The following is a 26,758-nucleotide window of genomic DNA, read 5'->3' as shown; positions in this document are numbered from 1 at the left end:
GCTCCTCTGGCCCCTGGAGCGACAAACCTATCCTTGGCACATAGCACTGAGAAGTCCATGGAATGACTGCTGTCCCTCACATCAGGCGGTGACCGCATTTTGTGCCCAGCCTCCTCTGTCCCACTGATGTCACCACAGCTGTGCACCTAGTACTTCCCCAGCTCAGAGCAAAGGATCATACACAAGGGTACGTTGCATAGCCTGAGTCAAGGGCGACTGCTGTCTTCTCACAAGAACCCGTTTGATTTTGTTGTTGTTCAGTCCCCTGGCACGCAGGTCTTCTCGGGGGTGGACACTCGAGCGCCGTGGCCAGTTGTGGTCAGCGCTCAGGAGCAGGGCTTGCCGTTTTCCTTTGCAAAACATGCTTCTGCCTGTAATTCAGTTCAGTCGTCCCCCCAGTTTGGTGAACAGGAGCGGCAGTGAGGCCTCGGCTGGCCCACGGTGTGGGTGTCTGTTGGAGACGGGGAGGCAGCCCTCACTGGCCGGGGCTGTGAGGCCACCTTTCTTGCAGAGGGGATATTTCACCCCTAGCCTCATGGTGAGCTGCCCAGCGCGAGGAGACTACGTGTGGCCTTGCTCTTTCCTCCCTGCGGGTACCATTGATCTCCATGGCAGCCTCGGGCTCCGTGTGCCAGGGCCACAGGGCAGGTACCACCACCCCCGCTATGGCGAGCGATGGCGCAGACACCACCACAGCCACCGAGGCTGACCATGGCACAGGTACCATGGCTGCCGCCATGGTGAGCGATGGCACAGGTACCACGCTAGCAGCCATGGTGGGGGGGCGACGGTGCAGGTACCACCACGCTAACTGCCACGGTGGTGAGCAATGGCGCAGGTACCACACTCACCGCCGTGGCGGGGGGGCGATGGCGCAGGTACCACACTCCCCGCCATGTCGGGGGGCGATGGTGCGGGGGACCCGGCATCCACCACGGCGGGCGGCGCGGGGCGAACGGCGGCGGCTCGAGGCGCAGCAGCGGGAGTGCGTCAGCGGCGAGGGGCGGGGAGGCCGCCGGGGGAGATGATATCAGGCGCCGGGCAGGAGGGCCGGACGAAGCTAGAGGGGAGCCGGGGAGCGCCGTGAACGCTGCCAGGGAGCCCGGCCTCCGCCTCCTCCGCCGGCGCTTCCATTCATCTCTTCACGCCGCCGCCGCCGCGGTACCCTGCCCGGCCCGCTGAGGTGAGGCGCAGCGGGGTGTGAGGGGTAACTTGCTGAGGCGTCCCGCTTCTCCGCACAGCCCAGCCGGGCCTGGCCAGGCGAGTGGGAGCACTCGGCGGCCGCCTACAGAGGCCGGGGGAAGGGAGGCAGGCCCGGCCCGCCCCGGCCCGCTGCGCCGGTGGGCGCGGGGCGCGCTGCCCAGGGGGAGGTAGGTGGGCGGGCCGCAGCGGCCGCTGCCCCGCGGCCCCTCGTCCGCGCCCGCGGCAGGCCCCGGTGCCAGGTGTCCGCCGGCATCCCCGCCGCCACCCCCGCGGGCGCTGCGCTTCGTCCCTGGGGGCAGCGCCTGGCCCCCGCCGTCCTCCGCGGCCATCGCAGCGGCGGGCAGGCCGGTGTGGCCGCGCCGAGCCCGCCGCCGTCGGGGCCGTGGGAGGGGGGTGGAGGGCGGAGGCGGCTCTGTCAGGCGGTGGGGCTGGCCAGGCTCAGCCGCAGCGGGGGGCGGCCTGGGCCGGCCCGGCCCGGCTTCTCCGTGGCCGGGCCCGCCGCCCCTCTCCTCGCCTGGCCTCCGCGGGGTGCGGGCCGGGGCTTGCGTGATGCCAAGTTTGGTGTGAGTTTTGGCCCAGGCCGTTCTGTTGGCTCGGGCCAGCAATCTTTTGTGGGGACATCTATTGTAGCTTTGCAATTTACGTATTACGGCCACACGCATATATAAGATCCATTATACATACATGTACCTTTACACATATATATGATAATAATAATTGCAATGCTACAATAGATGCCTCCTACAAAAGATGGCTCTGTGTGTGAATATATGCGCAAATACATGTGGACCCGCACAGTCACACACGCACACACTCTTCTGTTTTCCTGTATGTGATGTGTGAGGTTTTTTGAATTTTATTTTGAGGCAGGGTTGATTCTTCCCTCTTAAAACAAGGGGAAGCATCTTGCCTGAGATATCTGTTGACGTAGCGTTGCTATCCTGCTTATGGAGTGTTAAATCCAGCTTGAGAAAGTGGGTTACTCTGGGAGCTAGAGCAAAAGGTTTTACTAGCATTAATGGAAAACAAAATATACTAACTCACTGATTTTATATACATATTAATGTCCTATTTAGAGGAAACCATTAAAGAGTGATCTTTAAGCTCTTCTGGGCTGTGAAGTTTTCGGTATTAATAATGAGAAATTTGGAAAACTAGCTTGTGGTGTGGAGATACTGTCCAGCTGATACTTATTTTTTTGTGTATGTGCATGCAGGAAAGAGGAGGGAACTTTTTCTTCTTTCTGCTTAAGTGCAGATACTTGTTTTGTGTGTTGGGCTGCACCGTTGGTCATAGTCTGGTATATAACCCACCAGTTTTTAAGGGGGTGAGTATTGTAGCAGAGTGAACAGTGTAATAAAATCAGTGCTGCCTCACTGGAGGACCTGTAAGAGTGACCTAAAAGAGACCTGCTGCAGATCAGAGTGATTGTGGTCTCACTTCTCCTTCAAACTCTTCCTACAGGAATTGAGTGCATCTTCTCTCTGTTTACACCAACACCTTTCTTGTTTAATTGACCTCTGCTTGATTTAGATACTGAAGAACTTCCCACTTCTTGGTGGCTAGTAAGAAAACATTTTAGCACCTGTTTCATAGAGGGAAAACATCAGGGCAGAGAGTGGTTTATACTATAAATGTTTAAATTCAGGTGTTTTTAACCTCAATGATCATCTCAATTTCAACACTGTTTTATGCATGAAAAGCTGCTGAAGACTCTGATATAGCAGTTGGGTGTTTTAAGTTGCTTCCCCGTTCCCCTTCCCCCAATCTGATCTTACTTAGCATCTGCTCTGTATGGAAGCAAATATTTTACAGTGCCTTTCTTTACTGTTGTGGAAGATGAGTAATTAAAACGGGATTCTACTGTACTTTTCCAGTATACTCTCTCCAGTAATGCGTGATCAAGACACACAGTACCAAGTCTTTTTGGAGTGTTTCATAACTAGCTCCTTTAGAAAGAGGCATTACTTTGAGAAATGACTTGGAAAGTACTCTTAATTTCCATATGCATATTAAGGTAGATAATGTCTCTTCACTTTAATAATTAAAAACAGGTTTTTTGTGGGGGTTTTTTTTACGCCTCTTAGTATTGTACAGATAACACAACTCAGAATGAACTTAAAACTCTCCTTACTTATCCAAACATCCTATCTGTGCAGGTTGGTTTAAATAGCTGTAATTGTATACCCATTACAGTGCAGAATCTTTGCCAGTGAAAGATGCAGGAAGTTCAGTTCAGTGGTAAGGCTGACACTTAGTAATGCTTTTGTGTTCATTTTTAAGTGTGAAAAATGGCAATGTTTGATATGAAATCACTAAAAGAAGAACATGGAATTTGATGGTATTAGAGAAACTCTTCAGAGTAGAGCCCTTTACTTGCTTATGTTCTTAGGTATAATAAGGGTTAGTATCAATCTCTATCTCGTACCAGTCAATGAGTATCAAGTAGTAGTAGTAATCATTTAAAGGTGTTACCAGTTATGTTTCTAAACTTCAAATACAAATAGTAGTATTAGAGCTGAAGTAATGTGTACTTATGCTTATTTTCACATTGCTATTCCTTAAATATTTCTCTATTCAAGTTACTAGCTTCTCATTTCCACACAGATAAATACCTTCCTTCAGACTCACAAGGTTGTGACCTAGTCATTGAATTGTATCAGCTATACGTTCCAGAAGGCCATAGTCATCCTTTGATCTGCGAAATGTAGAGTTTGGGGCAGCTATGGTAGAGGTGCATTCTTTTCTTTGGAACTGCTTTCCTCAATGAAGGTCTCTTTGGTAATCATTTTGTAAACTGTTTAAAGACAAAAAACCTTTTTCATACAATAGAAATGGGTTTGAAAAAAAAATCAAGCAAGCAAAATTCAACCCTCCTCTCAAACTTTTGCTTCCAGCTGTTACAGTGTGGGTTAAACAATCCTGAGTGGAAAAGCCTGCTTTACTGTGTTTCCTCTACTGCATTGTTTTAAATATGACTGAAATGGCATATGCAGTGTCTTGATAGCTCTTCTCTGGCATTCTTGCAGTTTTGTCTGCTGTTGCTGACTTTTTCTTTTTTTTTTGAACAGTGGGATATGACAGCATATATTTATTTAATCATTATAAATTTAGTTGGTGTTCTCCAGTGAGCCTGAGATTTCAAAGAAGCTTCTAAATATCTCCTTAAAATATGTAAAAGATTCTTGTCACAAAAGAGTGACGAGCTTTCAAATCTTCCCTAAAATCTCACTAAAATTAGTGAGAATTGTCAGGACTAACATACCTCTTTCTTTTTAAAGTTAACTGGAAAACCTACTAGTGTTTTAAATGATACATCTGTATGTACTAAATGATTCTTTGAATTGAAAATCTGGGAAGATGCATTTGTCTGAATTGTGTACTGAACTGTGTGTTGTACAGCTGTTCAGAATGGCGTTTTAGATTTTTGATTTGTTTTCAAATCTGAGTTGTTCCTCTCTTGGTCCTGTACTTGTTTTGTAGTAAAATAACATCTTACAATTTTATTATTACTGTAGAACAGGGGACCTGCATATTCACAGTGCCAGTGTCTCTCCCTTCTGCTTATGGTTGTAAATTGTTTATGGGTGTCCTGGTTTCGGCTGGGACAGAGTTAATTTTCTTCTTAGTAGTTGGTACAGTGCTACGTTTTGGATTTAGTGTGAGAATAATGTTGATAACACACTGATGTTTTAGTTGTTGCTAAGTAGTGCTTAGCACTATCTTATCTCAACCCACAAGTTTTACCTTCTTTCCCAATTCTCCTCCCCATCCCACTGGGAGCTGGGGGGTGGGGGGTTAGGGAGCGGCTGTATGGTGCCTAGCTGCTGGCTGGGGTTAAACCACGACAATGGGCCAGGATGAATTGAATTCACCGTTACTCTTTCTTCTAGGCTTCATCAAAACATGTAAGGGTGGTGTCCTGGTTTTGGCTGGGACAGAGTTAACTCTCTTCTTAGTAGCTGGTACAGTGCTGTGTTTTGGATTTAGTGTGAGAATGATGTTGATAACACTCTGATGTTTCAGTTGTTGCTAAGTAGCACTTATCTTAAGCCAAGGACTTTTCAGTTTCCCATGCTCTGCCAGCAAGCAGGTGTGCAAGAAGCTGGGAGGGAGCATAGCCAGGGCAGCTGACCCGAACTAGCCAAAGGGGTATTCCATACCATGGAATGTCATGCCCAGTATATAAACAGGGGGGAGTTGGCCGGGAGGCACAGATCGCGGCTTGGGAACTAACTGGGTATCGGTCAACGAGTGGTGAGCAATTGCATTGTGCACCACTTGCTTTGTATAGTTTAATTCTTTTAGTATTACTATTGTCATATTAGTATTATCATTGTTTTTCATTCCTTTCTGTCCTATTAAACTGTCTTTATCTCAACCCACGAGGTTTTTTTTCCTGATTCTCTCCCCCATCCCACTGGGTGGGGGGGAGTGAGCGAGCGGCTGTGTGGTGCTTAGTCGCCGGCTGGGGTTAAACCATGACAGGTGGTTAAGTAGGTTTCTTAAATTCTGTGGATCACTGAAGAGGAGGAATAATTGGTAAAGGTGTGGTCTCTGTCGAATCAGTAGCCCCTGAGGCAGTGCTAGAAGAACACACCCTGTTCAGAAGTTCGAGCATAGCAGTGGTTGTGAGCCTGCTGCTGCACTGGCCTTTCCCAAGCACTGAGTGCTGATGAACTTTGGATGGTATGGAATGCTGCATTAACCCTAACTGACTTTATACTTGTAATACACCAGGTATAAAAATGTGAAATGTGTTTAGGTTAGCAAAAGTATTGCTAGAAGACCAATCTTTTATCTAGCTCTTTTGCCGGTAGCAAATCCTGCAAATAGAAAGGCTTTCTAGCTTGAATAGCATTTCTCACGGCTGTGGTAGAATTAGCCAGCAGTAATCATAACTTTGGGGAATTTGAATGTTTTGTGAGTTGATAATGATAAAATAGTTGGGGAAGTTAGCAATAACAATGTAAACGTTATTACAGTGCAGCACAGAAAACTTAAAAGGATTTTAAAATGTTGGAGTATTTTATTTCTTTTGATAGTGCAGCATTGAGAGTTTATGTTGTCAACCTTTACTCTGAAGCTGAAGAAAGGAGTTTTCTGAAGAAGCAGGAGGTAACAACCTGATTCCTGCAACTGAGGCTTAAAGCTGAACACTATAATTTAGGGATAATATAATGAGTTAGCAGTGTTGATACTGTTCCAGTTTTTTTATACAGTATGGTGTGTTGTTATGTTCAGAGGTATGATTAACTTGCATATCTTTGTTCTAAACCCACCCCTAATAAGCAAGTAATGTCTGTATTTCTAGAGAAGATCAGTTATTGAAGCTTTTAAGGCATTTTGTTCAAAAATTCAAGTACCCCCATAATAAGATAGCCTAGGTACTGGGACGTGTAGCTTAGAAGTTTGAATCTCACAAATGTATTGCAGGGGAAATTCGGGTATATTCACAGAAGTGTGTAAGTTCTTGGAAGGATGTCAGGATGGTTGATGATGGAGATAAGGACAGGATGACACAAGGGAGGAGGTTGTGTGTGAATTCCTTTCCACTAGAGACATTCTTGCTAACATTCTCAGACATAGAACTTCAGTCCTGTGGTAACATGTTTACTGATAGCTAGTGAATGCATGTTAACAGATGTTTTTTATAATGCAGCTGTGATAGGTTGAACTAAAACAGCATTGGCTATACGCAGACAATTGTGGGAAACAAATATGAATCATCTGCAACCATCTGCAGGTATGAGACTGCTGAAAGCAAAGGCAAACGCAGAGCTGCTCAGGGATGTGCTCTGTCTGCTAAGGGGTTCACTAAATATTGGTTCTGATGGCAGTAGGTATGGACAGTGGGGAGAAGCAATTTGTTTTGGGGAAGATGGTGTGCCCTGAGCTGCTGCTCATTTGTGTGGTCCCATTGGAAAGCTTAGAGAAGAGGGATGTAAGTCAGTTGATGTCTGAACAGATTCTTGAGGGCTCTGAGTAATGAAATACTCTTTTGATGTTTTATTCTTCCTTTGTTTTGGGAACAGGACTTCTATATAAACGAGAAATACCAGACCTTGCTACTTATTTTTTTTCTTCCAGCGGGAACAGCCTACAAGATGCCTGACTCTTTCCTAGCTTCTTAGTCATATTGATGCTAGGTTTGAATTTGTGTTTCTTGAATGCTTATTTTTCAGAGGATGGAGTTTACTTCTAGTTTTATAATTTTAGTTCATATGTGCCTTTTTTCCATCCTTCTGAAGATGGGATGAAGAAGACAAACATATTCACTGCTGAGTCCAGCTGTGAGCTAGATTGGGATAGTCTGTCTGTGCGGCTTTTGTAAAGGTGAGGAAATATTGATGCTGTTTTGCATGGACGTATGGAAATCCTTACACCTACCACTATATTTGTGAGAATGGTATCTGTCATCTGGGATGGTAGCTTGAAATATCTTTTCACAAAATGACTGGGCTCAGGCTGACACTCAGTAATGACTTCCTCATCATGTCTGTGGCCCAAGCATGGTGTCTGAAAGGCCTGATTACTTCCTTTGAATGTTGTTCTTGATGTCTGTGGTATTCTTGTCATCTGACTTCCACCCTACCTTTCTCTTGAGAAAGGCAAGGTAAAGTTCTTTCTAGTTATCTGTGTCCCTAGCTCTTCTGGTGTTCTTTGATCCCACCCTGTTTTGGTAAGTCCACAAACTACATTACTTGTGACATTCATCATTTTCTTGTACACTGTCAAGCCTTCAGCTGTGTGCAGTTGAAAGAATTTGCTACTGTAGAACACTGAGCACAAATAGCAGGTAAAATTCAGAATTCGCTTTTATTAAACACCATATTTGTAACCATCTGTCGTCTTCTGAAGATAATTGTAATAACGGTTGGAGATAGCTGCCTATTCCCTTTCGGAAAAAATGCAATTCTTAATCTACAGTAAGGTTTAAATTCCTACTGCTCCAAATATGTTACACTTACTGTAGCCTGATTTCAGGATTCTGATTTCAGCATTCTGATCCTCAAGCTATTGTAAATGGGCTGCAGGGCCATATAGTCAGACTCCGAAACTTCTCAATTCTGTGTGCTTGCTGCTCTGCAAGAAGGTTTTAGGGTTGACTGACAGGGATCTGTTGTTGAACTCTTGTTTATTTGCTTTCCCTGCTTCACTTCTGTGACTTACTCCTACTCCTGGAAAGATCCCATGCTAATTTCTACCCTCCTTTCTGCATTTTCATTTGAATAGCCCACAAAACCAAGGCAGTTGCTGCTTTCTTAGTTATAGGTCTCCTGCTGCAAATGACTTTAAAAACAACAAAAAAACCCCAACAAAAACACTTACAGATAATTTTAAAAAGGCAAAAAGAGCTTGAATAGTACTTAACCCTTGAATTTCCTACAGCTCCTCTGCTGAAAGCCATGACATCCACAGACTTCATGTGGCATAGTTGTAGCTCAGGCAACTGTTTTAGTAACTCCTTGGGTATGGAGGGTATGATTGCAAAGCTTAAGGACCTGCTGCTCACCATTAGTAACCGTGGTCACCATCACATTTGAATTTGCGTGTGGAATATTCTCGAAGCAGCCATAAAGAGAGTTGCTGTTGTTTGGCTGATGAGCAGTAACTCATTAGACTGTACTAACATGTGTCTGCAATTGGCTGACCTAATCTGTGCAGCTTTGAAGTCTGCCCCGGTTGTGGGGAGAGGACAGCACAACCAAGCATTTTAAAAATAGATGCAAATGCATACATAGGCTTACTGCAACATCAGTCTTACTGTGATGTTATGTTAGTTACGTTAGGCTTGATAGTCCACCAGCTGTCTAACCAGATTCAGTGGGTTTTTTGTAAGTATGGTCAAGAGAAGAGCTTTCTTTATTGTTCTTATCTCTGAAATCACTAGATATATTTGAGGTGGCCCTTCCAAACTGGAGGGTTAATGTTAGAGGAAGGTATGAAGGTTTGAAAACTGAACAAGTTGCCAAGAAACATGGGCGCCAAGTGGCAGCAGAGGATGGTCTTCTGATAGCAAGTGGCAAATAAAGCTGCAGAAAATCAGAGAGGAGGCTTATTTTAGCACCTTGTTGAGGAGGTGCCTGGACAAGCAGGAGGCAAACCTAGGGACGCAGAGTTGTGGAAGATGAGCAGGGGCAAGAGCAGCATGGCTGGGTGTGTCGTAGGTCGCTGGCCGGGCACCTGAGGAGGGAGGCTGAGTGCGGGCTACAAGTGCTGAGCTATAGGAAGGCCTTAAGATCTTTAAGAGTAGATGCTGTGGGGTATAAAGTGCACAAGCAAAATTGGAGGGAGCTGAGGGTGGAGCTGGAGAACTGCAAAAAGCTGCTCTAAATTGCTGTGGCATGGAAAGGAGAAGGAGCAGTGACCAGAGAGGAAAGGTGGGTGATTAGGGGTATCTGTGTGGGGTTTGGTGTTATTTTTTAAGACCCTAAGCAGGTTTGTCTTGTGTAGTGAAGGGGGAGATAGAGGAAGTGGGAGATTAGAAAGAAGAGTGAGTGCTGAGCACAGGAGAGATCAGATATATGTCAGAGAGGTGGTTCCAGGAAGTAATAATCCCACTTAGTCCTATCTTTCTGTCTTTTAGATGTTAGTTATTTTCAAACACAATTGGAATAGACTTCATTTTGTGTATGGATATATTCATCTTGAATCTGAGAAGCTGAAAGGGAAGACATGAAAGGTTTCTTTAAGAAAAACTCATTTTTCAGATTTATTAATTGTGGCTATTTTGAGTAGTCTCAAACACAGAATTTTAATTTAGTAAATCTCTGGCATGCTTTCCTCATAGGAACCACTTGTGCATATTAATTTCCCAAAACTCTCTGCTGAAGAAAGTGCTCTTCAAGAAATCAGATGATAGTCTCATTAAAATGTGAGACTGTAGAAAAATGTAAATAACAGGTTAGTAGTTTGTATACCTAAGAACTTAGTTGTTGATTAAATAGGCTACCTAATCAAATACCTAACTTTAATCACTTGAACAAAATGCCAGTGGTGTTACACAGGTGCTTAATCAGGCATATGCTTAAGACCTTCACCTACCTCAGGTGAGTTTGAGAGTCAAGTTGTGTAATACATTCTCCTAATACTGCTCTATCACCTCAGTTTTGATAACTGGTGAGTTTTCTGTCCTGTTTTCATTAAAGCCATATAATTTTGTAGTTGTTAACAGAGTTCATCTTTTCTGCAAATCTAACTACCAGTTGATTAAAAGCACTCTTTAATGTTGTTGCTTATACTTTCATTAAGAGTATCTAGTTTTACGTTAGTACATTTTGGTTGCAGTTTAGTCTTTTAGAACTACCAAATGTTAATTTTTTTATTACATGTTAGAACATCCTGGATATATTTAATTGTAGAATGAACTTTCAGCTACTTTTTTTAAGAGTGTATTTTGTTTTAATGAAATTAATATACTTTTTCAAACTTTAATTTTTTTTAATTGAAAAGAAATCATGTGCAAATACTTTTTTAATGTGGAGGACTGTTGCTTTTTCCTTCCTTGTTCATGTTGCATTCGACAAGAGATTGTTTGAACCCAGTTACATAGACCTTTTGACCGTAATTCTTGCTGATCTCCACTGCAATTGTGTTTTACACCAGGACTGGGGAGCTGGATCCTTTACGGAGATTTCATAATTCTGTGTTATACAAGTAAATTAAAGTTAAATTTTGTGGCTAATTAATGAATGGAAAGGATTGATTATTTTTGTTTATTTGCATTCAAATCAACAGCTTTGATTTGTGTGTCTGATAGAAAACCAGAGCTGCATAAGCTGCTTCAAGCAGATTACGGATAATGTGGTTGGCATATTAATCCAGAGCTCTTGGTGGATGTTGACAACAATTTATAGACCACTGCCCTGTGTTTCCTTAAGAACTTTCTATTTGGGATTTTATAGGGTACGAGTAGAAGTTATTTGGGGTTTTATGCTCTTTATAAAAAAAAAATTTTTTTCGGAAAAAAATAAAACCCTAAACCAGAGCAAATGTATCTGAGTTGGCAAGAACTTGTATTTAAGATTGATGTATCTGTATTCTCTAAAAATGTGAACAAAAGCCACACTCCAGGGAAACAGTATTTATAGTGCTATGGTGCAGATAATGGTTTGAAGACCACTTAGGAATATAAAAAAACAAGCTTTTTGAATTAAAAGCCAAGAAAACCTACCTTTAAATATGTAGTTATTTTAGCGAGGAGGGTTTGAGTTGTCTATTCAATGTGGCAGATAAAATAGTGTGTTATTGTTGCTCCTTCAAGGCTGTATGGTTTTCAAGAAGTCCTAATGTATACTCTGTTGTTTAAAAAACAACTTCCCTGTCCTAAAATGTCTTCCTCTTCCTGCAGTTGACATACATTACATTACAAATTAAAATGAATAGAACTTTAAAAGAGATGGGGATATTTATAAAACATAAAAGTTTTGTTACAAGTGGTCTAAATTGTTAATTATGGGACAGGTTTTTTATATGTATTTCAACTACAAGACTCATAATAAACCAGATAGGTACTGTCTATACGTATTTAAATGATTAATTATCTTAGCACAGGTTTAAAATTTACTTATTTTTATGTTAGAAAAGGATGAACAACCTTTTTACTTATTTAAATGTTTCAGACTTGTATTTGGATAGAAACAAGAAAAAACAACATTTAAAAACAACGCCTCCCAATTTAAAGTATTTGATGTTGAATAAAGAAGAAACAAAAGCAATGAAAATGTTTTGTGTATGTGACAGCTGGTAGTCTAAGCAGAGAAACATTTATGTAATTTGTCTGTTAATAGAATTAGTGTTAGTAGAACTTAACAATTTTAGAAGTGGCAGATGTGATGATTTTTTTTTTAGTTGAAGCTAGAAGACTGAAAATACTACTTTTTAAAAAATTTTTATTTTTCTTCCAACTTTTATGCAGTTTCACAGCTTTCACCAAACCAGCAATTGGACATTGCAAGGTGGGAAACTAACATAGCAAAATGGAAATGGTGTTCCTGCTGCTCTGATTGAGAAGATGATTGCTGGTTTGGTGCATCATCAGATCTGGTTCTGGAGCATGGCTCAGGACTTCTGCAGTCCTGGCTTGGTTTTCTCTGGACCATCAGCAGCTCGTGTATATATGGAGATGTATATTTAGTCTGTTATTTATGTCTCTTCTCATGATGCTAGCCGAGGTGTAGCTTATAGCTAGTCTGGGAGATCACGGTAGTATTAAAATCTTATATTTTTAAGATAGAACTTGGTTCAAGGTGCATGATGATTCATAAGAAATGCATGGCAGTCCTTGAGGAGTTTTGTGATCCAATATTTCAGCACTTGTTTAAATAGATTGAAGCTTAGGTCAGGCACTACTGCGGTTTTCTTTTTGTCTGAGTAGGCCCGTACCTCATCACAGGACTGGACCTGATGTGTGCCCTGCGGGCTGGGGCTGGATTAGTTGTCCTGGGTTAGCAGAAAAGTTCTGCAGGTCATAGCTTGAGCACCCTGGTGTCTGTTTTCTAAACTTCAAATTTTAATGAAAACCACCACCCCAATTAAATTATAATTATTTATTGTTAAACACCAATTTAAATCTGAAGATTGTTCACTTGCTATGTAGCTGTTGATTTAGTTTTGCACACATTTGTTATACCAGGCATGTTTATCTGTCCCAGTGTCCTGGTCTTGGCTGGGATAGAGTTAATTTTCTTCTTAGTAGCTGGTACAGTGCTGTGTTTTGGATTTAGTGTGAGAATAATGTTGATAACACTCTGATGTTTTAGTTGTTGCTAAGTAGTGCTTATCTTAAGCCAAGGACTTTTCAGTTTCCCATGCTCTGCCAGCAAGCAGGTGTGCAAGAAGCTGGGAGGGAGCATAGCCAGGGCAGCTGACCCGAACTAGCCAAAGGGGTATTCCATACCATAGAACATCATGCCCAGTATATAAACTGGGGGGAGTTGGCCTGGAGGGGCAGATCGCTGCTCTGGCATCAGTCAGTGGGTGGTGAGCAATTGCATTGCACATCACTGGGGTTTTTTTCCTTTTTTCCCCTTCTTCTTTGTAATATTCCTTTTCATTACTACTATTATTGTTATATTTCATTATTATTATTGTTAGTATTATATTTTACTTTAGTTATTAAACTGTTCTTATCTCAACCCGTGAGTTTTACCTTCTTTCCTGATTCTCCTCCCCATCCCACTGGGAGCAGGGGAGGAGTGAGGGAGCAGCTGTATGGTGCCTAGCTGCTGGCTGGGGTTAAACCACGACACCCAGTTATTTTATATTGAAAAGTCCTTGGTGGATGGATTGTGATTTTTTTTTTTTTTTAAAGGAAAATGAGCTGTGCAGTTAAATTGTGCTGTGTAAATTATTGTCTAGTTCCAGTACTTGTCAAGTTTTGATACAATTTGTGTTCAAGTATCTCATGGTCTCGGTAAAGTATTTCTCGTACTTGTCTCTATGAGGTAATGATTATTTGCATTTTGTAGATGAGGAGTTCAGGCAGATCAAGTAACATGTCTGCACTCACATGAAGTCTGTGCTAGAGCTGGAAATTCATCCCGATTCCTCTAAATCCTTGGCTGGCAGCCTAACCACTTAGACTTCAGTTCCCCTAAGATAAAGGCACACAAACCCCGTTTTAAGCTGTGTTTAAGCCCTCTGACATGCTGTAAGAAACAATATAGCTTTTGGCTTCATATCTTTCTGCTATTTCATGGCCCTCAGTATTGAGGGTCTGCAAGGGGATGAGCAAGTCTCTCGATTGCTGCTGAAATCCATGTGTGAGCTGGAAGCTGCATGTACCATGCATCTCTCCCTCATGCACTTCTAAGATGAAATACGGGTTGCGGGTATAATTTATAATTAAATAAATTTGCAATGTTGCCCACTTACTCTACATTTAATTTTTTTTTTTAACCTTAATGCTTATAGTAATAAAGATTTTGTGAATAAAGAGCTGTCTCAGTTGCACAGGCATGTGTGCACTCATCCTGTTATATGTGGGTTTTATTGGTGTTCCTCGAATTGATCTCTGTTACCCTCTGGTGCTGCAGCTGTTCCTAAAAAATGACGTGTCATTTCTGGTGTAGTAGCTTGCATAATGTTGACAAGTCAAAAGTCATACAATTCCACATTAAAGCAAGTGTTGCTCATGTGGGTTTATTACATACAGTCTTTAATACTATTATGTGAAATGCCATGGTTATGAAGAGTGTAAGATTTATTTTCTTTCACTTGAAACGTGAAAAGTGTAATTTGCCTCATTTAAAAAGTAAATTTTATTCCCTCCCTCCAAACACTTCTAGTACAAACAGTCGTGATGAGTTTGGTTGCTTAAAGCTACATCACATGTGCTCGGTCAGCCTGACTGTTTGCTAACCAATTGGAGTGGTACCCCATGAGCAGAGCATGGTCCTGCAATGTGTGACAAGGATTTGACCTGACAGTTTTACAGTTGTGCAACACATGGAGGCTTAGAGCAACAAAAAGGGGCATGAGGGACTGTGTGGCAGAGACCTGTGCTGTTCCTGCTGCCTTGGCGGAGAAAAATGTGTAATGTTTTGTCAAGGAAAACTGAGAAGCTATTTTGTCTTTCCCTTTTTCTCTCTCCTGCATTACTTGAGACTGGCTAGATGTGGAGCCATCTGTATTTTTACTTTGTTAAAGACGCTGACAAAGCAATTGTGTTTTTGTGAGGGAAATGTATTAATTTATTACTATTGGAAGCCATTTGGTTTGTCTTTGGTAGGTTATTTTGCCTTTCAAGATGAAGATGGTTGCATTTTGGACAGTTGAACTACTTCTTATGCTCTGCTGTAGATAGGCATGGGACATTCTCCTTTCATCACCTGTTTAATGCTTTTAATGTAATTTGATAACTTTCTATGTATACTTACTGATTTCTTCAGGGATCTAGTGAACTTATGTGGTGAAATATTTCTGATCACACAAGTGTTTGAGAGCTTGTCACCTTACATGTCTTATCTGCTGCACGGTACAAATGATAGATGGTTATTTAGCAGGGATGCTGAGTAGGTTTTCTTTGGTTCAGTCTTGAAGGTTGCTCTGTATTGTTTTTTTTTTTCCTAGATAACCCATTCTCGATGTAAGATGAGAAGTCAAAAGTAACTCCCGTAAGTGAGTTGGGAGTGGATAAAATCAAAGTATGCTATATGAAAGTGTTAAGTAACCCAAACAGCTAAACAGAAAGGAGATCTTTGAGTGATTTTGAGGGTAATTCAATGAATATATTAATTAGCAGAAAAGAGGTTTTTGTCTTTTTTGCTTATAAGCAAAGATATGGTTGTTGCTTTTGTTTTCATAGTGGTATAGTGGTTGGAACTTAGATAATCTACTGAATTTCTTATTGCGTGTTTTCTGCTTTGGTCCTGCATTATTTTATTCTAAAAAAATGTCAGGAATTGTTACCTAGAGGCTTTCAGTTATAGCTTGTGGCTTGCCTGTCTCTTTGTCATGTAATAATGAAAGCTCAGCTCAATTTGTCTGTTATTCTCAGAGTTATCCAAGCACTTAGGTATTTAATAGTGGAGGGGGGGTTTCCCCTTTCTACCAGCATACAGAAAATTAAATTTTGTGTTTTTCATGTGTCTGTATTCCCTTAAAGCAGAATTTACCTGGCCTGTTGCAGTGAATCATGTGCTAAAGCCTCATCCTGTTGTAGAAGCAGTGACATGTCATCTCATACTTCACCTCTCTTCCTGTTCCTCTTGCAACGTACTTGTATCAAGCTAGTCCGTTTACGTGTACTACAATATTGCTGGTGTTTCAGAACTGTAATACGGGTGGGTAAACCATATTTGGTAGAGGTGAGGAGACCAGCGGTGGATGAATTGCTTCCCTGGCAGCAGCTCCTCTGGCTGCTCTGCGTTGCTGCTGCATTCAAAGGCACGCACGCCTCACCTTTGGCTCTTGAAGTCCCTTCACTTGTGAACAGGAGGAGCAAATGGAGTTGGCTGGTGTCAGCTGTCTCTTGCCTGCTTCTGCCCTGTTAGCAAGGGCAGCACCTGGAAGGTGGGAAGAAACAGGTGGAGAATTAAGAGATGCAGCTAAGCATCTGAAAGGGGGAGTGAGCAATAGCAGGAGGAATGTGAGAGACTGGAAGAGAAGGCAAGAGAAAAACCGAATAACAAGTAAGGGGAAGGAATGAGCTGAATTTGAAAGGAAATTGCTGTGGGGAGTGTGTGTGTATATCTAAACAATAGCATTCATGGAAAGCATTAGTATTTTCATCAGCAAAGGCATTACAGCTAGCAATTGTAAATGCCAATGAAGTCATGTCCATGTTTGTTTTTCAATTTTAACAGAAAAAAAAAATCTCTTTTGTAGAAGGAGCAGTCTCATCTATTCAAGCAACTTAATAGTAGTAAATTATTGCTGTTAAAAAGCTTTTAAAATGAAGACTTTTTAATTGCTACTGGATGAGTCGAAATAAAAACTTCTTTTGCATTTGATTTACCTGTGTCAGTAGAACACTGAATGGTGGATTAAAGGGAGGGGACTGGAGATAAAGGAAAAAAATCATTGGAGACTAGGATTTAAAATGAAATTTTAAAAAAAGACTCCATAGTGGAGACTAGGAATCATAAAGCCCCTATGAAAAGCTGTGTGCTTTTGAGAGTTGAGTGATGAGTTCCTGGGAGCTGAGTGAGACAGAGCAAGAGATCCCTGTGTTCCTCCAGAATAGGGTCTCATGAACTTGTGGTAGCTCATGCTTGTGAGAATTTGGGCTGTAGCTTGAAAGGAGCTGAGGGGTCCATTTCTGTGTATAGTTTTATAGACGTGGAAGAGGCTTAGCTGAAGAGCACTCGGTGGATTCCAGGAACTCTTGCTCATCTTAATTTGACACCGCTTTGATAAGGAAAATTTCAATCTAAGAGTTTTCAAGGAGCTATTGCCACTATGGTTGGTCTTCAGTGCTTCAGTTGTTGTTTTGGCACCTCCTTAACGTGTCTCTTTAACCTGTTGTGTGCTCTTGTTTTTAACGAGCTTGTAGCATCTCCTGTTCACAGTTTAAATGCTTTTGGAGACAACCAGCTGGTAGGCATGCTAATTGGCCAGTTCTTGAGAGAAAGAAGTTCTGAACAATGCTTTGGTTTCTTCAGAGATGGATTTCAATGCAAAGTCCCCAAAATAAATGAACTTCTCTTCCTTGTTGTTATCTTTCAGACTGTTTACTTTTTATTTGACCTGCCACTTATTGCTTAATCTGTAGCCTCAAAAACATCAGCTGGGAGGGAGATAACTGAGCCATGCCACCTCAGGGCAGCATGTGGTCTATTGTACGTGTGCTGCAAACAGGGGGCTTGTATGTTGGAAGTCTGCCACATTTGGTTCTAGGGGGATCTGTGGGCTAAACCCATCCTTTTCAGCTTATAAACACAGATTGTGTTCATGTGTTGTTTTACAGACTGGCTGTTAATAGGCACCATCCTAATTAAATGCCTGGAGCATTTCTCTTTTCTGGCTTGGATATAGGGGGCTCTAGAAAGCAGCAGAGAGGGGGTGTGCAACAGTCTTAGTTACATGTTTAGTAGGAATATGTGATAAACTGTGCATCGTATCTCTCAAACTACCTACAGTAATAATGTTGCTTATTTCTCAAGAGGATGCCATTCCCTGTGGACATGTTGAACAGCTACAGTCATGAAGACTTGGAGAGCTCAGCAGAGAACTACGTGTCTCACCTTCGGTGTGGGAATCCAAACCATCCTGAATTCTTGTCTCTGCCAGACCACAGCAAAGTAAGAATCAGCAAATATCTTAGTCCCAGTTTTCTTGATATACTTGTAGATTTAAAAGACTTAAAATATCCAGTCCCTAACTGTTGAATTACATAATTATTTTAGCAAAGCTTTTGTATTTTCCAAATTCCTGTTTGTGTGTTAAGCTCTACTTTTTTTCATTCTGTAATTGGGTTTAAATCTGGGCATCAGTGACTATTTGCTCCTTCTAGGCAATGGATCTGTATGCATTAAGTACTTTTTAAAAAAACCTTAAAATTTCAACTTGTGAGTCAAACTCTCTCCTAAAAAGCACTAACTCACGCAGTCACAAAAAGCTATCATCATAACTAAGGGGTTCATGATTTACTGAAGCTAACTGGCTCTTTTTGTATCTGAGTCCTTCAGTGTTCTTCATGGTTGGGTTCAATTCTTGATCAGCAAGTTTCACTAATTTCAGAGGTGATTCTTTTCTTTTTATCTGAAGTATTCGCTGCTGTTCTTGGGAGTTCTAGTAGAGGCTGGCTCTGACACTTCATATTTTAAACACTTATCCGTTGCGTGATAAGTTCATCAATGTTGGTTCTGTCTAGATGAACATTTCTATTAGAACTAGTACCAATAAAAGCAATGGTGTCTAATGAAAAATAAATGAGCTGAGAGGATTCTCTCTGGGAACAAAAGGTCAGTGCTGCAGATTCCTTGGCAGAAGCAGAGTCTTGAGTACTTTCCTGCATTTCTGCAGGTGCTATATGCCTAAATGTTTGTGTTAACATCCTTGTTTGTGGCATAGCATATCATAATCTTAAATTGGGTAAGCAAGTCTATTTACCACACCTTTAATGTCTGTCTAGTTTTTATGCATCAATTAAATATTGAAAACATGTGAATTTAAATATCAAAATGCCTTTCCACAAAGGTACTCAACTCCTGAAAGGTGGATTGATTTGACGCTTCTCATGTTGTTCCCGAGGGGAAATCAAGCAGACAACTTTGGAATTTCTAAAATGTGTGCAATTTAAGGGAAGAAAACCCTTTTGAATCCAGCCTTCCCACCTCAGCTGTCGTGGTTTAACCCCAGCCGGCAGCTAAGCACCACGCAGCCGCTCGCTCACTGCCCCCCACCCCTGGGATGGGGAGAGAATCAGAAAAAAAAAAACCTCGTGAGTTGAGATAAAGACAGTTTAATAGGACAGAAAGGAAGGAAAAATAATTATAATGATAATAATAATAATATGACAATAGCAATACTAAAAGAATTAAACTATACAAAGCAAGTGGTGCACAATGCAATTGCTCACCACTCGTTGACCGATGCCCAGTTAGTTCCTGAGCCGCGATCCCCCCTCCCAGTTAACTCCCCCCAGTTTATATACTGGGCATGATGTCATATGGTATGGAATAGCTCTTTGGCCAGTTTGGGTCAGCTGTCCTGGCTGTGTCCCCTCCCAGCTTCTTGTGCCCCTCCAGCCTTCTTGCTGGCTGGGCACGAGAAGCTGAGAAATCCTTGACTTAGTATAAACACTACTTAGCAACAACTAAAAACATCAGTGTGTTATCAACATTCTTTTCCTACTAAATCCAAAACACAGCACTATACCAGCTACTAGGAAGAAAATTAACTCTGTCCTAGCCGAAACCAGGACAGCACATCAGGGCTCGTGTTAACAAACAGCAATTTTGCTGTGCCGCTTTGTTTCTGTGCTTGACTGCCTGCCTCGTTCTTCTGTTGGCTTTGACAGCTTGCGTAGCTGGGGCAGTTGAAGTGAAGATACTGCTGGTTCTTTGCACGCCTTACTTCAGTTGTGCACATAAATGCAAACTGCTGACAGCAGAGAGCTGTAACAGTATAAATTACTGTAGCTAAATCTGCCAGAGCTTGAGAGTCAGAGCTCTTTATAATGTAGTCTGTCTTTAGGGAGAAACATCTAAAGTAAGGGCCGGGGTCTGATGCTTGTCCTTTACAGTTAACTGTTAAGCACTTGGTTTTCAACATTCGTCTTGCTTACCATGCTAAACATTCTTTGTATATTTTACTAATGTTGTTTTAGCAAGAGTCTATTGAAGTATTGTACGGTCTTGTTTCAGATTCCTATTAGCTTGTCAACTGTGGGCTTCGTTCCTCTTTATGGTGAAGAGCAGACACACAAAGTTCTTGCTTTGTTTGCACCAGGGGACTCACTCACAGGTTTCATTTTAAGATTCTAATCTCTGTGTTGCTGTTTCTTTTTCTGTGACAAATGCATGTAACCAGGCCCTTGCTCATTCCATGCTAGCATAGCTCATAACTTTGCCACTTTTGCATTTGTTGTTCACTGCGTTCTTGTTCCCATACCATTATTTTTGTTGTGGATTCATATACACAAGTGATAGAACTTTGCATGCTGATCAAAGTAGAACTGGACCCATTGAATTCAGAACATATATAGCAAAATAACGTGATGCTTGTCTGAATCCAAGTAGAACACGTATCTCGTGATTTCTCTATGTACACCTCGCCTCTCCAAAAGGAATTTATTCAGCATTCATAGAATCCATTAATTTGCCCATGAATTTAGAAGTTCTTTATTAGCAGTGATTGATCAGCATCAAGTGTAAATTTGTCTTTAGCTTTAGGTCCTAACATAGCTCTGGCTAAGGTGACATCTCACTGGCTTTTGGGGTTTTTTTCTCCCTTTCTCCCTTCCCTTCCAGTCCTCCATGTTTCCTTCTCTTTCCATTTAATGCCATGTATATGATTGCCAAGTTTGCCACAAATGCCCATAGAGCAAACTCTTCCTGATTGCTAATCACACGGCCATCAGCCTTTTTACATTCATCTGACTCCCTGAAACTTGCACAGTTTCAATATCAATACCCATTAGCAACCCAAAACTAAAATACATGTATGAATGAGACTCCTCTTGGCAGGCCCAGTTTTTAGTGGAAGGAGGTGCTAGAGCACGGTAATGAAGGATAGTGCTTATGTCTGAAAAACAGTTCCTGTATGTCATACTGCACAAAATCTGCGTTTGGTTTTATTGTTCTCAGTTTTCAGACAAGTTTTGGACTAGGGAATGTTGCATATGGGGGGGTGTATAGCACCACATCTGTTGTGCTAGGGTAGTAGGAGCTGCATTAATATAGTGCCAACTAGAAGATGCTTAACTTGGTTACTACAGTGTTACTCCTAATTGTTTAGCAGCTTTAATTAATATGTTTCTTTTGGAATGGTAAGAATCACTAACTTTTTATTTCCCCTTGTTTCTTTCAAGCTGTAGCCCTGTATCTTGCTGACCAGTGGTGGTCAATTGATGACATTGTGAGAACATCTGTCCCTGCTAGACAGGGGCTTCATCAGGTAAAGCGCTCCAACATTCACCTAGCAATTATTCTTATCCTGCAAGATGATGGCAAGTAATGGCAAATAGTTAGTGTGTGAGATGTTACATGTTTTCATTTCATTCAGAAATGAGTTGGCTGTCTCATGTCAAAAGCAAGGTCAGTGGGAATAGAGGAATAAGTACTAGGGGGAAGGGAACTTGGTTGCAAAGATAGTGTCTAGAGCAAGAGTGACTCTCAGTCACTCAGTCACAGGAGTGACGTTGAAGTTGTGAAATATCCTCTGTCTATGGTAGTGCTTTATACTTAACCTATTGCTATAGAGTAGCTTCATATTTAGATGTTAATGACGTTAAGAGTTTTTTCTGTACTCTTTAGAACATTGTATGTCTGGTTGTATTGAAATGTCTTAGTAGAGTCGTGCATTGTACCATAGCAGTAGCTATTGGTGTTATCAGGAGACTAGTAAGCTAGTCTCAAAAATATTGTCGGGAACGTGTTTGATAGAGGCAAGTTGGAGCTGGTGGGTTGCAGTGGCAATACATGAGGTTTGCAAAAGTAAGTTGCCTACTATCTGCTTTATCGCTCATCACTGACCTTTGTTACCTTTACTGACACCTATGTAGCATGGAGTTTTGTTTTTTTTTTCCAAAACTGGAAATCTGTTTTTTTCCAGGAGTGTAATTTGTTTCTGCTCATGGGATCTGGGCACCCATCTTTGATTTTTTTTATTTTTTAATTTACTCTAGAGAATTTGGCATGTAGCCTTGTTTTCCATGTGCTTCTTAATGGTAGGATGGTGATTAAATCAGGAAAGCTGAATCTTTTACAGGTAGGGTAGCTGAGACTCTGGGCTCTGGGCATTCTTCCTTCACCATGGTAGGATAGTGCTGAATTTAAATTTCATATGTAAAAGGAACCCTGCAGGACAGACAAAAGGATATTGAGTTCCTTGTTTCATGCCACAAAAACTGTTGTAACCAGTTCTTCCACTGCATCATGTCCTGTTGTCTGCCACTGTCAGCAGTGACTGAGTGTGCCAAGTCCGGCTACCCTGTGAGGCTCATCATTTCTCCTTTGTAGGACGCCAGTTACCTGCTAGCCTGGGAAGTCTGAGGCTGGTGTACTGCAGTTGTGTTTGGTGAATGTTTCTTAAATCCAAAAATAGTTTTCAGTTAAAATCAAAGAATTCCCCCCATCGCCCCACTCCCAGCACTTCTCTCAGCTTTTACACATTGGATTAGGAGTGACATTGAAGTTGTGAAATATCCTTTGTCTATGGTAGTGCTTTATACTTAACCTATTGCTATGGCTTCTGAGCATCTCCTTGCCCTAAAACAAACCCCAGAGCTTCATCCTGCTTTAGCACTTCCAGCTTCTCTTGACTCCGTCTGCAGCTGTGTTAACTGGCGACTTTGAAAAATAAGGTCCCTGATGTGTGAGTATTAACTAATCTGACCACTCTTCTAAAATGTTCTTTTATGTTTCCTTAGGTGAAATCTGTTGGAGAGAGGGTTGTTCTCTATGTTCTGAATCGAATTATCTATCGGACGCAAGAAATGGAAAGAAATGAGATCCCTTTTCTCTGTCATGGTAGCAATGACTATGCTAAGATCATGTGGAAAAAAGGAGAGGCTATTGGGTTCTATTCTGTTAAACCTACAGGTAAAACACTTGAGTACTATGGGATTTGGGGGGGCGGAGGGGGGACATAAGGAGCTTATTTGAAGAATATTGTGTTTAGTAGACTTTATAAGCCTTGCAGGCCTAATGAGTTGGTGTTTTCCTGAAATCGTAAGAGGTCAGATTGCTGTTAAAATTTCTAGCTTAAATGCTTATGTGCTTTAGCAGTCTAAGAAAGTTCTTAGATTTCTTCATATTCTACAAAACATATTTAAAACTGTGGAAATGAGGTATACCCAAAAGATTTTTTTCTTTTTTCTGTAGAACAACTGTTTATGGTTGGATTGGGCTGTGCTTGGTTTTTTTTTGTTTGGGTTTTTTTTTGTTTTTTGACCTAGCTCCAGAATGCAGAGATCCTGTTTATCTGAAATGATTGTAGAATCAGATGTCATTATCACTTAAACTTTTTATAACATAACAGCACAGAAACTTTGCTCACAGGCATAAGATTCAGCTACACCTGGTGATAACAAAAAGAGATTCCCTTTCCTTCCACACACGTGTTCCCTCAGATTACAATTGAGCTAGCAGGCTTATGTTGTTAATGTTATAGACTTTGTGCTGTTTTTCTAAAACATTGTAATTTCCCTATAGTTATTTTGGAATTTACTGTGTTTTTCATTTTTTACTGAATAAAATTTAGTGTTTGGGTACGCTGTTTAGCACATTGATAGCACTTTGTAGGATATCAATATTTGGATGAAGGAGAAACAGTCTGGCATTTTTGTTTAATCTCTAGATGGGGTTAACTAATTCAGAATTAATGATGGTACTGCAGGCTTGTTGGAAACTTCCCCCATCTAACATACATATATGCCTTTGTGAACTGTTAAAATAGTAAACTGTCTGGGTCACTGACCTATTCTGATCTGGCAATCAAGATAGAAAAGCAACCAGCTAATTTGTTCTGATTGTCTCTGTTACCTTTTTGTGGTTTGTTTTTTTTTTTAAAGAAATTATGCATTGCATAATTTGTATAAGTCTCAGTATTATTTTTAATGTCTAAATTGCTGCAGTGTGGTGGTCACAAAGTAGTATTGCAGTGGTCTTTGTTGTGGCCTTATAAAGCTGGAAATTACAGTAGCGTTTCTATTTTTAGTGTAGAATGGGAACACTTCTTTCTGTGGCACTGAACTTTTGCTATACTCCTGCTCACTTGTATTTCTCATGATGCCCTCTCATTTACTTGTCCTGAGTTAGCAAACACTGAAGGCTAATCTTTCTAGGCTTTATCAATATTTCACCCATGTTTAATTGTGTGCTGTATTCTCCAAATGAGTAGTCTATGTGGAGAAGGACAGCTTTGGAAACAGATGGTTAGGAAAGAGCGGCGGAGCTTGACTGGTATCCCAAAGGGTACCCAAGAGATATAACCTCTCTGCCCACGTTTTCCTTGCTTGAAAAATGAAGTATGTTCATTGGTCTCAAAAGTACAAGGTTGCAAAGACTAACTATGTTGTATAGACAACTGTATGCTTCTGTTTGGCCTTGTTAGAGGAAGGGGCAACATTTTGGCGTAGTTCACACTGACTCACAAAATGAGGGCCTGAAAATGGATTGGATAATTGATGGGCTATCTTAATGCCATTATGTGGCATCCCTTTGTCACCACTGAGTCCACAGCTATCCTTTGAATCCTCTGATACTGAAGTACCTATGTGTTGTGACTGTTTCACCTTTGTTTAATTATGGATAATGTGTTGTTTATGGGAGAATTCCAATGTAAAGTGTCCTAGGATTTTTTGTGGTTTCATTTAAAAAATTGGAATTATTGTTTCAGTCTTTAAACAAGAGCTGAATTATAGTCTTCATATTTGTCCTGAGGAGTGATGTAATCTACATAAAAGTGCAATTCAAGAATTTTATTGTCTCCTTTTCCTTCCTCCCTCTTTCAGCTTAATTTTTAGTATAGTTTTCCTATGGAATTGTATAGTGAGATTTCAAAGTGAGCCTTTCCTCTCTGTCTCTGCTATTCTTTTCTGGTACTACAGACTTTTTCTAACATACTAATCTATTGATATATCTTGGCAACATTATGAAGCTTGCCCAAAGACCCAATAAATGGCTGATAGCAATTACTTATTTCTAATGAATGTTATAAATTATTTTTATAATTTTATATAATTTACAATTATATAGTTTGGTATATTTTTTATAAATTATTAAAGTCTTTATTTGAATATGCTAAAATCCATGCTGTAGCATGTCAGTGCTGAAGTACTGATGGATATTTTTTCCCTCCTATTATTTCAGGAAGTGTTTGTAGGTCTTATCGTGGTCAGAGTTATAAGCTGCCAGTGCTAGACACAATGTTTGTAAGAAAGAATCATCGTGGGAAAGACTCTGAGCTAATCATGTTGGAAGACTTCGTGGATTCCTTTACTGAAAAGTTGCTTGGCTTACGATACCCGCTGTCATCCTTCATGTACACAGGCAAGCTCTTTAATTTATTCTTCTGATCTTCTTTGTGCTTTCTTTACGTGTCCAAATGAGTGCTGTCGTTCAAGCTCCATGTTTGTGGCTGCATCCTCAGTTTCTGTATGAAATGTTCTACTCCTCAGTGAAGGGTAAAAATCCCGATTTGTTTAAGATGATGAAGTAGTTCCTGATTAGATTTTTAATCCTCTACATGAGATTAGATTATTGGATCTCCGTTGGCTTTCTGCTACTGTGACATTTACTACTGTGTCCCCCGTCGAGCCTCCAGAATGGGCTGAGCTGTTTCTGTGTGTGATCTAATGTATATCTTCTTTGTAGCACCTTTTTCTTGCTCACACCTAAGCCTCACAAAGGCATTTAATTCATGCTTTCTCAGAACTTCTGGCCAAACTGACATCCTAGGCTATGTTTTAACTTGGGTATAACAAGGCACAGTTCTAATGTACAAGGAAAACACTTGTGGCTCTTCCAGTAGCAACCCAAGAGGGTTATGTCATCTGTGTAATGACATGCATTCTGGAAACAATGTTGCATGGGACTGTGTTCAGGCAAGAAGCACACTTCCTTTGCCCTGTTCCTCAAGGCTTGTCCTACTCTTAGGCTATCTGCCAGGCTTCCTTCTGTGAATGTTTTCATCTGGCCGCCTTAGCCACTGGAAGTTTTCTGCTTTTCCAAGTAGCACTGTCTGTTGTTGGATCTGACTAGACCAGGTTTGTTAGGCTTCAACCAGCTAACTGTCTTGAGCAGAATTTAATGACTAATCCATTTCCCTGGTCAAGGAATGATACGGCAGGGATCTTGTCCACTGAGATTATGCATCAATAGTGAATCAAGTGAAAAACGGTAGTTTGCGTGGTAGTTACTACAGAATAACGTCAAAGTATGCCTCTCCACATGGATGTTTAGTATGTGTATCGAGAGAAAAGAAGTGGAGGGACAGCAGAGAAGAAAATATTCCAGAAGTGAACAGTGAATGGATGGTAAACCGTGCAATGGTAACATGTTCGCATTCCCGAAGAGTGCTTTTCATGAGTGCCTGTAGTAACATGGGGTGACAAAAATCACTTGACTATATCCTCTGCCTAAGAGCCCTTCCATCCTGGGTTGGGTCTTGTGATTGGCAGGGGCTGTGACCAGTGAAGTTGTGAAACTCTCAGGTGAGTGCTTAGAGAAGAAGAAGAAAAGCCCATCCATCTTTCTTTGCAGTTTAAGATAATAATGGAAAGTGTTTAAACCTGAAGAAAGGATTTATTGAGAAGGATGAGTAGGGTAAAGCAATATTATGTTTATTTCAGACTCGACTGTTTAGTTGAACAGTTCTTTCTGTGATGGTTTATGTGTATGATGGAAGATGGCAAATTAATTTAATTTCAGATAAACATTAA

General features: G+C 41.1%; 1 protein-coding gene across 3 annotated transcripts in view; it reads left to right on the top strand.

Annotated features, from left to right (window-relative positions):
* Nucleotides 1–1,127: 1,127 nt before the first annotated feature.
* FAM169A (family with sequence similarity 169 member A) overlaps nt 1,128–26,758 on the top strand; it is a 37,635-nt gene continuing 12,004 nt past the window's right edge. For all 3 annotated transcript variants that reach the window (XR_007767831.1, XM_050913536.1, XM_050913534.1), the window contains exons 1-6: nt 1,128–1,183; nt 17,814–17,951; nt 20,019–20,118; nt 21,185–21,270; nt 22,745–22,916; nt 25,188–25,367. Coding sequence is in view for 2 of the 3 variants with exons in the window: in XM_050913536.1 (XP_050769493.1) it covers nt 17,817–17,951; nt 20,019–20,118; nt 21,185–21,270; nt 22,745–22,916; nt 25,188–25,367 (673 nt within the window). In the remaining variant the exon portion in view is untranslated. The remainder of the gene's footprint in view (nt 1,184–17,813; nt 17,952–20,018; nt 20,119–21,184; nt 21,271–22,744; nt 22,917–25,187; nt 25,368–26,758) is intronic.

Source organism: Gymnogyps californianus, chromosome Z (genome assembly GCF_018139145.2).
Source record: "Gymnogyps californianus isolate 813 chromosome Z, ASM1813914v2, whole genome shotgun sequence".
Classification (NCBI taxonomy): Eukaryota; Metazoa; Chordata; class Aves; order Accipitriformes; family Cathartidae; genus Gymnogyps; species Gymnogyps californianus.
The sequence above is the reverse complement of the archived record's forward strand: the minus strand, read 5'-3'. Positions and strand labels throughout refer to the sequence as shown.